This window comes from Liolophura sinensis, chromosome 8, assembly GCF_032854445.1.
Source record: "Liolophura sinensis isolate JHLJ2023 chromosome 8, CUHK_Ljap_v2, whole genome shotgun sequence".
In the NCBI taxonomy this organism is placed as follows: Eukaryota; Metazoa; Mollusca; class Polyplacophora; order Chitonida; family Chitonidae; genus Liolophura; species Liolophura sinensis.
The window spans coordinates 14,958,500-14,976,981 of record NC_088302.1 but is presented as its reverse complement, the minus strand read 5'-3'; the positions used below and the strand labels follow the sequence as shown (position 1 = coordinate 14,976,981).

The 18,482-nt window shown below is 37.9% G+C and overlaps 1 protein-coding gene across 2 annotated transcripts; it reads left to right on the top strand.

Annotated features, from left to right (window-relative positions):
- Nucleotides 1-163: 163 nt before the first annotated feature.
- LOC135472737 (ubiquilin-1-like) lies at nucleotides 164-18,482 on the top strand. Of its 2 annotated transcripts, none has more exons than XM_064752397.1 (15): nucleotides 164-274; nucleotides 1,576-1,728; nucleotides 2,429-2,458; nucleotides 2,879-3,031; nucleotides 3,534-3,659; nucleotides 4,214-4,264; nucleotides 4,617-4,694; nucleotides 7,863-7,995; nucleotides 8,866-9,036; nucleotides 9,733-9,872; nucleotides 10,292-10,375; nucleotides 12,039-12,154; nucleotides 13,740-14,022; nucleotides 14,337-14,415; nucleotides 15,826-18,482. In XM_064752397.1, exons 1-15 carry the CDS (start codon nucleotides 170-172, stop codon nucleotides 15,903-15,905), a joined length of 1,782 nt encoding a protein of 593 aa, XP_064608467.1. In that variant the 5' UTR covers nucleotides 164-169; the 3' UTR covers nucleotides 15,906-18,482. The 2 variants fall into 2 exon arrangements, with proteins under 2 accessions (XP_064608467.1, XP_064608464.1); XM_064752394.1 differs by having other exon boundaries at nucleotides 1,576-1,749.

Below are 18,482 nucleotides of genomic sequence, written 5' to 3'. Positions count from 1 at the left end.
GTCGTCTTATTTTAATGATATATCAGCGTACAGCACCACATTTTTTTTATTCTATTTTTTTTTTCGCACCGTAGAAAGAAACATGTTTGTGGCAGAGATGTTACTCCTGTATGGATAAAAGATCTGCTTCGTTGAGGAGGATGCAACATACGTGATTCTCAAATCCAAGATGGCGGAAAGCACTGAAACGTCTGGAACAACAATCACGATTAACGTGAAAACGCCGAAAGAGAAACAAGAAATTGAAGTCAACGAAGATGCAACAATCAAAGAGGTACTTTGGAATAGTTTGAAGTTCAACGTGGATTGACAGAGTGAAAAGAAGGCCTCCGATCAAGAACGTTGGCCACTAACATTAAGTTGTTGTTGTAATACGTTTGTTCATTTCGTGGAAAAGCATCCAAGATTGTAATAATTTGACACTCCAGTTTTGCTGCCAAAACTACCGTTAGTTACAAGTATATCGGAAACTGCCGCTGAAAGTTTCTGTGGCTAACAAAAATTGAGTAATTTAGAAAGGGAAAATCATTGAATTTGATTCAATGTATACCAGTAAATTTATATTATATTTCCATACTGGAACGAGTTTATACAGTCGCTTTAAATACCTGTAGGCACTGTGTTTTTAATCACCTATGGCACACTGGTTTGTTAGACACTGAGGGCTGTCATCACTTTTTAACAGTAGCCTGATTGACAACACTGCGCCTTCCATTTCAAACAGCCCATTTTGAGAGAAGAATCCAAGTAAAATTAGTACGACGTTAAACCTCACTCACTCACTCACTCCAAGTAAAATTATGGCCATAAAATTTATTCATCTCTTCTGTAGGAGAGCATGAGGAACTGTACACCTAATGTCTTTCTGCACCTAAAAAAATATGGGCGCTTCACTTGCCTGAAGCAGTGGTAAGCTGACGATGAGCTGAAATATGGCAAATGAACAGCAGAGGAAGATATTCTGAAAACTGTGCCTGTAATAACCGTGAATTATATTTGATAACAGGCTGTTCTCATTGCATCATAGGGAAAATAGTAGGGATGGCCAGATGGCCATTTCAGTTTGGTGACATCTTGGCTTTCAGGCCAGTTTAGGAAGGTAAGAAGGCCTTTTCAGTATGGGGAAGAGCTGAAAGAATAGGATGACATATTACAGGAGAGACTTACTCTGAAAAATCTTCCTTGTGTGAAAGCAAGGATGTTACATCAAACACACCAGCATGATGTAATCTAAATGGTGAAAGAGCCTAGAGATTAAAATGACCATTCGTTCATTCTTAAGAGCTCAGAATATAAAAAAAGGTCCTCAAATTGAGCTCAGGTTATCTTGAAGTTGAGTCTGAACATTTTGTAGGATTCAGACACGTAAATGGTTGGTTGTTCTCCTCTATCCACTTCATGCTGTTTTACAATGTCTATGATTCATTATTGAAAAGGACCTAATATATGCCACACCTGTAAATCATATGGGATTACCTCAATTTTGACAAGGTCATCGCTGTGAAAAGCTTGAAATATCAAACATTCTCAGCACTTTTGAACTTAAACAATGTGTATGAACTTTTTCCATTTTAGTTTAGAGAGTTGGTGTCCAAGAAGTTTGGTTCTCCTGTTGAGCAGATATGCTTGATATTTGCTGGGAAGATTTTGAAAGATGGGGATAAGCTTAACCAGCATGGGATAAAAGATGGGCTCACAGTTCATCTGGTGATCAAGTCTGCTAACAGGGTGGGTGTTCAGCCCTCAGCAGTAAGTCTTTGTCCTGTTTTTGCATGCTAGCTGTTATGCTTTTAGGGAAAGGTTTGTAATACTTTTCATAAGCGACAATTTTAAATTTTAAGGTCGCCTTAACTAATGTAATGACTCCAGAATTTAATTTGTGTTTATGAAAGATTTTGACAAGGTGTACAAACTTTTGAAATTCATTGGCTGCAAAAACTAACCTTCCTGGAATAATACGAAAAACAAGAGTTTAAGCTTCTGTGAATTGGTACATTGACATTTCACTCCTGATAATAACTGGTCAACGAGACTCCTGTGCCTGTTTTTGCAGTCTAATGTTTATTGAAGACCGCCTGTGTTTCACTAATGTGGTGCAGATGTGTTAGACACAAAGAAGTTGGACGGTAACTTTCAAAGGTCAATGGTTTAGTTTTGTTTCCTCTACCCACAAGACTGATCTTATAAGTGAAAAGGTCTTGAGTATGGTATTAAGCAAAAATGAAATACCCAGTATACAAATAAATCCAAAGTATGGTCCAGAATTGTGTGCTTCTGTTAGTTCTTTGAAAAGTTGAACCCTGCAAAACTGTGGAGCAATCATGTTCAAGTTCAAGTTATTAACGTTTTCAAGAACGAAGGTGTTTATTGTATTGGCTTAGTTCATTTGTACTGTATTTTAGTACCTTTTATTAATGTCATATTTCAGTCCCAGCAGCAAGCTGCACAAAGGGCCGCTGTGAGTAACATTTTGGACTTTTCAATGCGCAAGATAAATCAAAAACTAAACTTTTTATTTAAAAAGTATGACATTTGATTTAAATAGATTACATGTATCTATTTCCTATCCCTGGGTAATATTCACGTCATGCCCTAAATATTATTGTAACTTGAATGATTTCTTGTATATCTTTATTGTGCTAAACAATTTTTTTCTACAAAGTCCCTTATTTGCATAGGATTTAGTTTGTACATATTTAAAGTAAGAGGAAACAAAATGCAAAATGAGCTTTAATGGAATGTTTTTTGTATTTTTACTGATGAAAACAACCAAATGTTTTAAGTGATTTTTGTTTTGGTTTTTTCATCCAGAACCCATATTTAATGTTGAAACACCCAACAAGTGTTTGAGAAATCATATTTGCTGTTTCTGTTGTAGGAGAGCCAGGCACCAAGTACAGGAAACCAGTCCACCCCAGATGTAGGGGCCACGCCATTTGGGTTGGGCAGTCTGGGAGGGCTGCAGGGTCTCAGCGGAATGGGCATGGGGTCCGCAAACTTCATGGAGCTACAGCAGAGAATGCAGAGGGAGGTAGGAAATGGATTTTACCAGATGTCAAGAATATAGTTTACATTCTTCTTGTTAGAACAATGGCCTTAGCATCACTAGAACTGTATAGGAAAACGACATTCTTTAACATTGTGGGTTGAAGTGGCAATTGCAGTTTAATTACAGAGCTGCAAGTATCCCAAATACAGGAGAGATGACAGCTAAATATGCAGTGATGGCTGCAGTATGTTGTTCTAAAATGACAACGGAAAGTGGCTGAGATACTTTCCTTTAAGTCATATGGACAGACATGTTGAGGTTCAGTCAGCCTTGGGGAGGGGATTTGAACGTTCTCTTGCTGTCACTGTGCTTGGCGCCTTGGTAACAACAAAATAGTCATTCAACGACGCTCCTGTGGTCATTTGCATGATTTACCGTTCATCTCTTGTTTCCTCCACCCTTTATAATAATAATAAGAGTTTCTTACTTTCAAAGACAAAATTCACTGGTAACTACATGTATATTTATTTGAATGTTGTTTCAGATGATGGGAAACCCTGACATGGTACGACAGTTAATGGACAACCCAATGGTACAGCAGATGATGTCTAACCCTGAGATCATGAGACAGCTGATCATGAGCAATCCCCAAATGAGAGAACTCATGGAGGTAATGACATTTACCTGGCTTCTCTGTCTGGATATAACACATTTAAAAGTTTCTTTGTATAGCTTTACTTTAGCTTTATTGTAAGCTTTTTTGGTGTTTTCTAAGCACTCTTTTTTCCTCCATCGATACTGTACAATATACAGGCTGAAAGAAATATCTTACAACACTTTTCCAGTCTCTGCCTGATTTTCCCCCACCATGATGCTGGCTGCTGTGATGTATGTGAAATATTTGTGAATACAGCATAAAAGACCATTCCAATAAATATTTAACAACACTCAATGACTTATTATAATATCTGCATAAATATTTCAACCCGTCGACGTATTCTCTTCAAACTTAAAATGTTGAGCCCACAGAACTAAAGCATTCCTGTTTCTTCATATATATTGTTGGGTTCAGAACACATGGTTTGTTTACATACACTGTATATACCTTAATTGTGTTTAAAGACCCTTAAGCAAATAATAGGATTTAGTGCTGAATATTTGTGTGTTTTGAGTGATAATATCTATGAACAGTGGGGTAAATTTTGCTTGTTCTTTTTGTTACAGAGAAACCCAGAAATCACTCACATGTTAAACAACCCTGAATTAATGAGACAGGTAAAGAAAAATAACACTTGATACTAACCCATAAATTGAGAATTATCAGGTCTATATGCCCCAGCTTATTAATGTTACTTTTCTCAGACCACTAATTAAATAAATGATTTCATCATTTTCTGATTAATGGCAAATTTTACATAATTTGGACTTGTTCCTTTATACGTTTATGTAAGTGTACCCATATGTTTCTTGGTATCCCGATTGCAGCATCTAGTTTGGAATTCAAAATTTTAAATAGAAACATCCAGTCTTGATTATTAATCAGCTTGAGTTTATCTTTAATGTGTGAAAAACATTTTAGTAAGCCTTTTAGAAGTTGTCTAAAGGTGTTCAGTCTTTTTCTGATCAGACATTAGAGCTGGCACGTAACCCATCCATGATGCAGGAATTGATGAGAAGTCAGGACAGAGCCATGAGCAACTTGGAGGTAAGAGCTAGCTCCCTTGATTGCAGTGTACACGACAAAAAAATTTATTCTTTAAGACAGCCCGAGGTGGTCCCCTTGCATGGGGAGAATACAAAATGGCCACCCTATGTTGAAGCATAGGGGAAAATGCCCATTTTGCCAGTGCCAGCGATCAGTAAGCCCAGGTTGTTCAAGAGAATCTCATGTAAGGTCTACAGAAATACTCAGACTATCTCCAAAAGCTGACAATGAAGCAAATTCGACGAATACGATAACAATGACAGCAATTCAAAAATTGCCATTTTTCTATGCCATAACATTAACATAACAAGGACATTTTTTTATGAGTCTATTGGTGAGAATCACCAGAGGCACATTATTGAAGCATTTAAAAATGTGAAGAAATTGCCAGAAGTAGTTTCACCCAAGTAGGACGTGTCAGTGCACGTAACGAAACAAATAGTGTGTTATGGTCAGATATTAGCTTCCTTTCGTGATGTTTTCTTCATTGTGTTGTTGGGATTTAAATGTTATGATTATGCATTGAATAAAAATGTAAATTATGATAGGATTGCTTTCATTTAGTATTGGTTTAGTTTTGTGTCATGAAAGGTTAGCGAATGCTCTTGGGCTATTTTGAGGATCGTGAGGGTAAATGTCACATACCAGTTGGAACCTTGATTGCCTGTGATAGCATATGTAGCGAAAAGATTTACACCATGTAAGGTAGCCCACATTCATGTATTTATCAGCTCCTAATTATATTTAGGCCTACCTTACGGCAATTGAGCACTTTGTTAATCACCAAAATGGTGAAAATAAAGAACGTGGAAGTTATCAGACGGCGGGTATGCCATTTGACCTTAACCCCAGTGCTACAGATAAGGGGCGTGCAGGCACAAATGCGCTTAAAAATTAGATGATATGCTTTTAAAATTAAAACAGTACTGAATACGCATGACAATTTGTGTGTATGCCTAAATTCCTGAAGGCTATAGTACATGCAAGATTTTTTAAAGCGAACAGTCCTGTCAAAATCGAAAGTAGATCTCCAAGGTAGTTTACGTGTGTGACACTCTCCACAACGTGTTAGTTTTCAGAAACTGAAGGTTACAGCAAAGGCTCTTGTACCACTACCCACAATTGTGGAGAATGACAACTGTAATATTTGTATTTGTGACACTCTTTAGTGTTTGCCATGATGGAGATGTAAAAAGGGCTAAACAAATGATCATATGGGTTACTAATGAGTAAGAAGTTAAGCTACATTACTGCATTAAATCATTGCTCCCAAGGTATGGTTTTAATTCTACACAGTTATTTGTGGTATGTTAACGTGCAGTCGAGGGTCCAGTTTCCAATGTAACATATATAGGTGATTAGAGAGAAGCTAATGCAGTGAAACACAATGATCACTAGGACAGCCAGTGTTCAGAAACACTTTAGATGTATACTATATACTGCCAATAAATAAAGCACAAATATTACATTTTTGTCTTTTAATGGAGGCCTACATTTGGATTAAGCATAACAAGCACATCATGTTCTGAACACAAAATGACAGATGTTCATGTATACATGTATATGTTTTGACAGGTAACAAAACAATCACCATTCACATTAGGCATGTTACCATAGAATGAAATAATACTGCAGCCCCTGCTATCTAAACAAAATGAAAAGGTAAAGTTGTCAGTGAGGAGCTATTGGGATAGACCCAGTATACCTACAAGGTTGAGGTGTAATAAATGTAGGCCTATGGGCTGAAATAATTAAGTTATTCTAGAATGTTGTGACAAGTCGTAATTCTTGGAAGTCAACATTTACATACATATACTTGTAGTCCTGTATGTAACTACAAGAATCTCTGTACTGGTAGATCTGTGTAGGCCTATGCTTGTATGCACATATGTGTCTTTCGATTTTTCTCAACCCCTTTCACTCAATACACCTCACACTTTCCATGTGTATAGCTGGGGACCGGAACTAGTGAAGTGTCGAGTTATTTTTTAAAATGTGTACTGCTGTAGGTTTTCCCAGTACTCCCTCTCTTTTAAAAGTCGGGAGTACCGCGCTACCTCTGAAAATGATCTGTAGCACTGATTGACCCCTTGGGTTACTGCCCAATAGTTGATCTTCCTAATTGCCTGAATGCCAATGGGCTTGTTATACAAAGTTTTTCATGGTTCTTTGAAGAAGTTATCTGTTAAATTGTGGAATGAGCTGTTAATTACGTGTGCTATATGTGATGAACATTTGAATATTATCCTGAAAGAGCAAAAAAATGTTGACAGATTGTACTTGTATTTTATGTGTCCTTGCCATATTTGTACTGTTGGGATACAACTATACAATGTAAGGACCAAGACATATATTGTTTTACAGTATGTTGCCTTGATCTGATGCCACATAAGGCAGTAGTACGAATAATGAAGATTTTCATGTTCACACTAACAGCACAAATAGAAATGCTAACAACTTAGTTGCAGAAAAAACTTCAGGAAAATGTCTACAATCTTACAGTATATTGTAATATGACATTCTGGTGCTATGCATTCTCTTTAAAGTCATATAATGAGGTGGGGCAGGGTCCTCCATTACAGACAGAATAACTGATGGGCCCTTTGTGGGTAGAGAAGACCAATGAATTATACTAGAAGACAATTGGTCATTAGTTACAAGACAAATAAAAATAGATTAATATCAATAGAGCCATTTCACAGGCCTTGGGCTCTAATCAATTACTAAAGAGATCAGGTGACATCTAATTTCCAGGCTGTCTTACAGAATAGCTTTTTAGATGGATGTCATAGTGATTTGCATTACTTTCAGCCCATGAAGCAACTGTTAGAACTCTTTCTGGATCATTAATTGTAGGAATTTTACTTGGCTATTGGTTGGATACAGTTTTTTGTGGCCCTGAAAGAATTCACCCAGATAACCGTGTCACAGCTACATAAATGAAAAAGTCTTGTATACAGTATAAAACACAAAACAAGTAAAAAGTTGAAGCAAAACTGAAATGTACGAAAATTAATAATGTCTTCATTGTTGTAAATTATCGCTATCCACATTATCTTTTGAGTACACATTATTGTAATCATCAGATTTACATTTTGAATCTCCCATTGTAGAAAGTGAAATATTCTTGAATATGGCATAAAACTTGTGGTTGTATTTGTTGATCAGAGCATCCCTGGAGGGTTTAATGCCCTACAGCGCATGTACCGTGACATTCAAGAGCCTATGTTGAACGCAGCACAGGAGGGATTTGGCCCAAACCCATTTGCTTCATTAGTCAACAATCCACCAGCAGCCGCAGGTGAGCATTTTCCGTATGTACTTAACAAGTACATATAGACTCTTCTCAAAATTCAACGGTACGTGTAAGTGTTCTTCGTTTGTGTGCTTAAAGTGGTACTTCAGTCCCAAGAGAGGCTAGGTGGAAATATTATACTGATACCAAGGATACTCCATGGAATATAGCTAGCACCATGGTTCGAAAAATTTTAAATAGTTAAATAGTTAACACTATTTAACCTGTATATGTGAAGAGTCCTCAAAAACAAAATCCTCATCAGTTTCCTTCAAATTTTCCAAATGTGACGTGATAATATTCTTTATGTGACGATGAATGAGGCAGGTATGATCTTGAGGAAAGGGGTTATGCTGGATTGACGTCACGTGCGTTTAAGAGTATGACATCATTTGTGGCTATATGTCAGTGCTGGGTGATGTCAAGTGCTCTAGCACAACATCACATTGGGCAAAATTGAAAACGACAGAAAAGTTCTCTTTCTGTATTATCCCCTCAAACTAACAACAGCAGCTTTAATACAAAGCATTTTTTTTTTTCTACAATTTAAGGAAGCAATTGCAATGATTTCAATCCGTATCATTTGACCTTGCTTTTAGGACATGCAAGTCTTGACACTAAAGTAGCTCTTTAAGCTACTTTGTGATTGTTAAGTAATAACGGCAATATCTGTTGCGGGAAAAGTGTGCTTTCTGTGTGCTTAGTGTCAAGAGAATATCTGTTGTATGATAAGTACACTAGTTGAATGTCAACTGACAATAATTATTTCTTGTGTGATATAAACTGTACATGTACACAATGAATATTTCCTGACAAGTGCCTGTCTTTTGTGTGGGGATATGTGTACTTTATGAAGTATTCCTGTCATACCCACAGGCAGTGGGAGTGATGACAGTCAACAGGGCAGGGAGAACACCCAGCCCCTGCCCAATCCTTGGGCCCCAGGGGGTAGCAGTAGCAACACTAACACCACGAGCTCTGGTGGGACACCGAGGCCTGCCAGCAGCTCCTCGTCAACTACATCTCCACCTCTGCCTGGGGCATTTGGTAAGTCAGTTAGATCATCAGGATATTATACTGGATAGAATAACGGGTGTTGTTGTTGTGTGTGTTTTTTTTTGTTGTAAAACTTAAGATAAAATTTTGGAAGTGGAATTAGATTATGAGATTTTGTCATGCTTATCCATTATGATGAAGTTTAAAGATTTCTTACATCCAGATACGTACTCTTTAACATCATTTTATCCATAAATAAAGGAGGTTTTTTTTATCCACACATTAAATCTTGTTTTTCAGTGTGTTAATGCCTTAGCATTCACAGTGCAATAAAGGAAATAACCAAAAATGTGACAGATGAAACACTAAACTGTATATAAATTTTTTAATGAAAAAAGCTTTCATAAAGAGAATTAATCACATTTAAATATTTGATTCCTGAAGTCGCCTTTATAGAAACCTTGTCATTGGCATAATATTAAGATATCAAAAGTTTCTGTGACATCAGTTATTCGTAACAGTAGAATTATGGTCCATAAATCCTACCACAGAATTCAAATATATAAATGCATTTAATTTAGTGAAGTAATTTTAAAAAAAAATGATTTCTGTGGTGTGTATAGTGATGACTTCTTTTGAGGGGTGGAAGGTGGGTGCCTTTTTTAAGTAAGGAAGAGGAACATTTCATCAGACATGTCAGAACAGCTGCACATTGATGTCATCTTAAATGTGGGTTCTGTGTTACAGGTATGTTTAACACCCCAGGTATGCAGAGCCTGATGGGACAGATGTCACAGAATCCGCAGATGATGCAGAATATGTTACAGGCTCCTTACATGCAGGCCATGTTACAGTCTCTCTCTGCCAATCCGGAGATGGCACAGCAGGTAAACCTGTCGGCTACTTCCGCACAGCAGTTCCATGGAGCAAATGAAGTTTTACATCCAGTCAAATATTGAATTTAAATTCTGAATGATTTTTTTTTTAAATATTGTCGAGATGTATTGGTCTTGTAAACAGGATGCTTAATTCTCTTTGCGCAAACCTAATATGCAGTTTGAATAAGAGACCTTGAAAAATTGTGATGCAGAAACTAACATCGTTATGAAGTCAGCAATGTTAGTTTCTGCATCAAAATATCACGAATAACAAATGATGCATCCGTGGCAGTCTCCTCCCTGTCGTGAAAAATAATTGTCAACATGAGGAGTGGCAATCTACAAGCAGATGCATCCAAAAATAACGTGGAAACTAAGCAAACTATAAAAAATCAAATCAGCATAACACTTAAGACGTTTTGTTTCAGATTATCGGCACAAACCCCATGTTTCAGGGCAATCCACAACTACAGCAGCACTTCACACAGTATTTACCCACGCTGCTGGAGCAGGTAGGTCAGACCAGACACACTGCTGACAGCAGGTTGAGTATTCAAATAGGCATTTGGTAAAATACAGTTCATTGTCATCATATGGTCGAGAAGATGCCACATGTTGGGTAGGATGTATCATTTCAGTATAGTGTGGCCGGGCCTTTGTGTGGTCCTTCACGCTCTTGTCTTATCATTTGTTGCATTTGTATGAAGGTGACATCTAAAAAACATCGTGCATTAATACTATAATATAATATACCAAGTTAGCCTCATATCAAACAGAAAAGAACTCAAAACATGTCAATTGAAGACAGAATCGGGCATCTTCAAGCTGCAAACCTTTCACTGTAGGCTACTTCCAGTCAGGCGTAGCTGCAGCTATTGGCGTTTTGTTTTACTTTGACTGCTGCATGTTGTTTGACACTTGTGAGTATTATTTACTCCAAATGCAATGCCACGGGCCTATTTTTCCTTAACCTGGTCACTGCTGGACGCTAAAGACTGCCAGAGTTCTTTTTCCAGGTGTCTGCATGACACTTCTGAGTATTTTAATTAAGCCTACGATAATCCGCTTTGCTGTTCATGCCTCCCACAAGTATAGTAAACATCAAAACATTACTGTCCAAACCAAAAAAAAAAGCAACAACTGGTAAAAGGATGTTTACTGATCCGTGCGTAAGCCTATTCGCAAATAATTGATTCCTGAATTCATCCAGGTGTTGGTTCAAATCATGTGTTGTTAAGCATAAATGAGTCAAATGAATTCCATGAAAAGGGTTTATAATCAAAGGGTCAGAAAAGAAAATATTTAAGGTTCACTGTGCCCGGTAATCCAGAAATTCAGATAAAGTGTATTGGTGCAAATGGGAAATTATTTCTTTCTGTGGAGAGCAATCTTTAGAATGAATCTTTTTTTTTTTCACCTTCATTCATTTGCTATGTGGGCTCTGTTCCTACATGGTTTCGTACAAACTACAAATTCTTCACAAAAGTCACACTGACAAAATCTAACTTGTCCTGTATCGTATTTTCTTTTTTCACCTCTTTTAGACATGAAATTTGTATTGTAATACTGCGTGGTTGTTGTCAGGGTCAAATCGTAAATTCGGTTTTCTAAATTAACTGAGTTGCAGATAATTTTCACTGGCAGATGTCTCCCACAACAAGGAAATTTTTTTATAGAAGAAATGAAATATGTTTGTCCACTTTTTAACTTTTTTTAGGGAGATGAAGAATGAGCTAGTTTTATCAGTCCTGGTGATCCATTAGAAATCTTGCATGGACCCACTCATAGAGTACTACTTAAAAGAAAATTGCCACTTTGCGATGAAAAACACAAACATTAGATATTTTACTTCAGTGCTTCAATACTAACATGTTTTGTGTTAGCCCCTCAAAATCTTTTAAATCATTCTTACAAAGAACTAGATTTTCTGCAGTCAACTGTCCACAGCCAGCCCGTAGGCATAACAATGCACGGCCACGTGTGTGTGATCAGTCACAGTGGACAGATCACTGACTCTACAGGTCTGTCCTGGAGCTCTCCAAAGGTGCTCTACAAACTCTCTACAAGGCCTCGAGGAACGTGCTAATCTGCTGCCTGGTTTTGGCTTTTAGCCTGAGTTGTACTGTAGATTAAATGTGAAATAATTGATAGTGGGTGTGTGTTTTCTGTCCCCAGATGCAGAACCCCCAGGTACAGGGAATGATGAGCAACCCTCGGGCTCTACAGGCCATCATGCAGATCCAGCAGGGTATGCAACAGTTACAGACTGAGGCTCCAGGGCTGTTCACAGGGTCAGTAACAAACAGCAGTATACTGTATTGATGTGAAAACAATATACTGTCTTCTCAACCCAGTTGTTCAAGAGTGTATTAACAGTTAAGCACGGAATTAACCTTAGTCTGGACTAAAATTCAGTTGAAGTCCGCTATGGTATTCTAATGGTTAGAGAGCCCACCTCGATCTCAGGAGATCAGGGATCAAACCCGGGTCGGGTCATACCAATGACTTTAAAACTAGTTGCTTCCTTGCTTAGTACTCATCAGTGAGAGTTTAGAGCAAGGAAACAGGACTGGTTGGCCCGGTGTCAGTATGATGTGACTGGGTGGTGTGTCATATTTGGTGTTTTGCGGCAGCACTTTGGTAGCACGGACTCACCTTGCCACAAGAAGACACAGTATAGGTACACACATCTAATGACTCCTTGTTGTCATGTGACTGAAAAGTTATTAAGTACAACATAAAACCCTAAGTATACATACACACTTACATGTACATACATAATGATACAAGATAGGCATAGCACCACGTGAATGTTGTCTGTGGGAAGGTAACACAGTGGTATGATTCAGTGTGCTATACCAGTTTGTAATGGGATACATCAGTGAATTATGTTCCCCTAATCAACATTCAGATGGTACTCTGCCTATCTTGGTCAAGGGCTATAACTGACTATTGTTTCCCATTGCCATATAACCACAGTTCACAGTTAATTTTCCATTTGCGTATATGTTAACAGCTGACAGAGTCAGAGGATTATGAAACGGGACTTCTCGCTTTTCACTGTTTTTGCCTAGTGTGCATCTGCCACCATTTCCTGAAAAATGTGTACCTTGATTGAAACTTTGTAGGCTTTGCTACAAAATAATACCACTTAACAAGCAGAAAAAATGAAAAAGGCAGCCCAAAGGAGCAGAAGAAAGTGTATTAAAAAATAGCAGGAGATTACTTTAGTTCTTCCCTACCTGGAGACATTAACTGTGGACTGGAAAGGTCTGCTACCAACTTGCGGAGGGCCTTGGGTTTCCCAAAACCCGGTTCACCCCCCATCTTCCCATAATGCTGACTGCCGTGGTATGGTGTAAAACACCAATCAATTTGAATGCTTTATTACTGACGAATGTCATAAATTGCTCTGAAATATAGAACACAGTACTACCAAGTGATAGAGTTTCGGAAGTGAAGGTTTATATATCAAACTGGTGTGGTAAATAGCTGGATTATTAATATCCTGTAAGCGAAAGACTGGATGTCACACATTGCTGACATATAGCTAGCCACAAATGATGTCATGTATTCAGACATCATTCCAGCATAACTGCCGTACTTGACGTCATATCTGCCTAATTCATCGCCACAAAAGGAATAGTATCATGTCAGGAATATTTTGTTTTTGAGGAATCTTTACGCGTGCTTATAGTGGTTAAATAGTGTTGTTAGCTCTGTTCCCGAGGGATTGCTTCATATTTCTGCCTGGTTTCTCCTGGGTCTGAAGTTGCGCATTAACTCTTTATCTTTATCAAAGTATGAGTATTCAGTCTTGTTTTATCAGTTACCAATAATTATGCATATCTGTTGATATAAATCTATTATCTTCAGTATAACAGGTGCAGGAGGATTGCCCCCGGGCAGCACAGCTACAGGAAGTACCCCAGGGGGGACAACAGCTAATCCTGCAACTACCACAGGCTCCCCTGCCCCAGCAGCCACCACACCCCCTGTCACCACCAGCACCACCACCACCACCCCAGCCTCAACACCTGCTACTTCAACAACAACATCAACAACATCAGCACCCTCAGCAGCGGGCGGCAATCCGGATCAGTTTAGTAATTTTATGGCCCAAATGATGCAGATGATGGCCTCTGGTCAAACCCAAATGGTCAGTGAATCAGAGTGATATTTATGCTGTAGATTCAGTCTTGAGGTGTGTCTTTCAAGTTAGCCTTATCCTTCAATATAGATCAATACCCAGTATTTTCTCTTTTGCCTATTCAGTTTATTCTAAAATTTTATGCCATAAAGCGATGGCTTTGTACAATCGTACCATGACATCGTGCCATCGATGGTGATGGCCTTATCTGGCTTGCATAGATTTGTGATTCTCAATTTTATGGGATTTTTTGTGGGTTTTCCTTTTTTTTTTTTAGTTATTTTTCTTATTTATTTTTGCGGACCCTGTTGTTGTTATTCCAGTCTCCAGAAGATAGATATTCAGCCCAGTTAGAACAGCTTACCTCCATGGGATTTGTTGACAGGGAAGCCAATCTTAGAGGTGAGTGTCTCTGACATCACACAGAAGCTCATGACATAAAGAGAATAAAACACGTAATCATTAGGAATTTAGCGACTTCTGAAGGAAGCAATTGTTTCCAAGCATGAAGCACTATAGTTCAACTAAAGTTTAGCATTTTTCAAGTGACACATTTAGCTTGATTCTGAGTAATTGACCCACCTGTATACAGGGCCACTTAAAGAGATTTTTGAGAAGTTGAAATACAGCAGTCCAGTGTGATGACCTGCTTTGGTTAGAATGTTCACGGCCATCATGCTCTTTACTCAGTTGGCTCTCGGCTTACGGGAATAAAGGTGGTTTTGTATCAGTCTAAGGGGACCTCTGTGGCTGAGGAGGGGCTTAGCATTCCAGCACGGTGCAGTGACCCAGGAGCCGCCCGCCAATGAGATTGTTGTGAGTTCAAGTCTAGGAAGGTCTGTCAGCAATCAGAGTATGGTCGTGAGTTTCCCCCCGACTCGCCCGGTTTCCTCCCACCATAATGTTGGTCACTGTTGTATAAGTGAAATATTCTTGAGTATGCTGTAAAACACCAAATCAAATAAATAAAATTAAATATCAGTGTATGTCATGGGGTGGGAGTGTAGGCCATAGATGGTTTTTTCAGAAAGCTGAACCCGAATAGATAAGTTGCTTGTGTTTCAATAGGTAGGTTACATGGGATGTGGGTTTAGTACCATACTGGTACAGGGACAAGAAATTTTTAATATTCCATTGTTCTCTGGACATTGGTGGGAATATTAAGTGGTTGCCTTCCACCCAGCACGACATACATGTATGTAACATATAGGATTCTTTGATTGTATGTAAATACATTTATGTTAACCCTGAGCTGACAATATCACATTATTAAATGACTTTGATTTATTTATTTATTTATTTATTTGATTGGTGTTTTATGCCGTACTCAAGAATATTTCACTTATACAACGGCTGCCAGCATTAGGGTGGGAGGAAACCTGGCAGAGCCCGGGGAAAACCCACGACTATCCGCAGGTTGCTGGCAGACCTTCCCCCGTATGGCCGGAGAGGAAGCCAGCATGAGCTAGACTTGAACTCACAGTGACCGCATTGGTGAGAGGCTCCCAGGTCATTACGCAAATGACTTTGAAATCTGAAAACTAAAATAAAGCTGACAAACTGAACATATCACGTAAAGGAATGACTAATATTGTGATTTTTTTTGGAGACACTTACTTAGAACAAAAAAGTTTCATGAATTTAAACAGGTTAACTTTTTCAAGACACCAAATCTGTTCATAGCTTCCAGTTTTGTCATTGTCAGAAAAAAACGCCATTGTAGAAGTGACAAATTCTTCAGCATTTAATTAAGAAATCATGCTAGGATTTCCTGATATCACTCAAGCACAGTTATTATGATGATTGTTTCAGCTCTTGCTGCTACCCTAGGGGATGTCAACGCGGCCATTGACAGATTGATACAACAACAGCAACAACAACAACAACAATGATTGAGCCTTGCAATTGTGCTGACGTACAGGCTTTGACTAAAGACGTATTGACATTGTGTGACAATGCCCCGTGGTGCGGTGTGTGCAAATCAGACTGCGGCTATCTCATTTAATATATTGTGTGAGACATTGATGACCCACACCATACCTTTATGCTTACGGGTGCAATTCTGTGTAATTCTACATTATTATCCCGCTTGGCTTATGGACAGTTTTAATATCAATTAATCCAATACGATGCAGATGCTGGGAGTTTCCTCTCTCACTGTTCTGCCAGAGATATGGTCTTGCTGGCCTAACATGCAACTGATTTCTTGATCAAAAATGTTCTTGATCAAAATAAGCTTTGATCAAAATTTGTGTGATCAGGAATGTGTTGCGACAAGACACCATGTGATATTGAGGTGTGAAAATGTAGTACAGTTTACCGTAATTAACTCACACTAACTAGGATACATGCCTAGGTACTCCTGCAGTTGATTTTTATAGATGTGCGCCAAGAAGCTTTCTAAGGAGGTGTTGTCAGTATCATACCATGAGTTAGCGTAAACCGTGTCTGGTTTCTTCACAGTCAGAATTGCTGTAACACTCAAAGCTTGTTCTTAAAGATAGTTAAACATACTTGTAAAATGTATGTTATATTGTTATATGCCAGGTTTCATTTTGTGGGAACTATTTCAACTACATGTTGTAATATTGCTCATAATCTGGAAAGTGGTTGACTTCATTCATCCAGTTTCGTTGATCAAGTTGCTGTGAAGCTCCTTAAGTTACCAATCCAAAATATCTTGTAATAGCTTAGGTATTAAACCATTTCTTTCCTTTTTTTTTGTATAGTATCTTACAGAAAGTATATATATTTTTGGTTTCAAATGAATGTCTATGTATCTATTATTTTAATGTAGTTCTCAATCGAAATGACACAGAATTGGTATTTAAGGTGGTTTTCAACTGAAACAATAGATCAGCCGGGAAATGTGGACACAAAAATTTTGAGACTGTAGTAATGTTGAAGAAAATCTGGGATATCCAGTCAGTCAAAATGTGACTTTCCAAATTGTAGGAAAAAAGAAATAACCTGTTTAAGTATAGGGTCTTAAAGCTTTCCCCAGTTAGCTCACATATATGAAATTTTGAATAGTTCGCTTCAAAATACTTCATAAACAATACCAAATTCTCTGTAAAAGTGGACGTCATTGGTCTTTTAGAGAAAGTGATCTAGACAGCAAGAATTGAGAATATTCAGTCTCTGGGAAAGACCAGAAAGTTTGTATCTACACAGTTGACTTGATAAAGTATTACACCCGCAAGGGAGTGGTATGTGTATGTAGCTGAGAGGCAGATGGAGCTTACATGGTACACACACTTGTATGAGTCTGGTATTACTTGATCTGTCAATCATTTTGTTTATCTTTCCTTCAAGTTTGTGTAGAAGTTCAGTTTGGATTTTGGGAATCTGTCTTATGGAGCGTGCCATCCTGAGTTATTGCCAGAGTTACCTTTCTTACTACATTGAAATCCCGGCTTGAAATGCAGATATTTCAAACTTGTATTTAACTGTTAGTCAGGAAATGGATATCAATCACCTTGTGATTGATATCCATTTCAAAGGTGATTAATGCTTTTGTATGTAGCTTGTCTTTTGTCATGTCTGTATAATTTGTTGCTTCACTAGTCACATCATATTTTCTCACCTTACTGCTTTCTTGTGTCGGCTGACTTTGGGGGAAAATATAAATTTAAATTGATCAGTATGAAAGTTAAAATAACATTTTTAGGCAACTTTTTGGTTTTATATTTGACGTGAGTGTTATTTCGGTAAGGACATGAATAGTATTGATCTTTTTATTTCGACCCACTTTTGATGGAATTACAAGTGAAGTTGTCAACTGCGTCATTTCTCTAATTAATTTGTACTGATGACGACGTGACTTGTTAGGCCTTTGCAAATTTTACGGGTTATCTATCTTCGACATTGACCTCTGTCTACAACCTGTAACAGCATTGCTGTTTCATTCTGTTGAGTGCAGATAGATGAAAACATTTGTTTTAAAATCAGCTAAAAAAATAGTTTTCTGAAAATATTTCATCCCCTTCAAGACTCCACACACCTAGCCATATGACCTCTAATGGGTTTAAACCCCAGTTGAGCATTCTCCTGGGAAAAGTCCTAGAATGGCTGGAAAGATGAATTTTTTGCAGGATGGTGAACTGGCCTGATGTGTAGCATTCTGTATACATTGATGTAACCTGCACATGTTCTATTAATCTGTCTATGTTGTCCCATGTACTCAGCATGCGCTGTATACAGGTGTGTTTAAAAGACAAAACTGTTGGCTGAAGGAAACTGACGAATTATGATAGATTCTATATGTATATTGTTACAGAGAGCATTTACTGGTACACAAGTAGCTATTATAGTAGCAAGAGAGAAAGCTACATGTGTTGACTTTCATTTCTGTGTTAAAAAAAGGAAATAATCGACTTTTAACTAAGAAGCATTCCCAACAGTAAATCTCTCAAGACTTTTTAGGGTGAAAATAACAACCCAAATACAGCCTAATAATCAGTTTATTT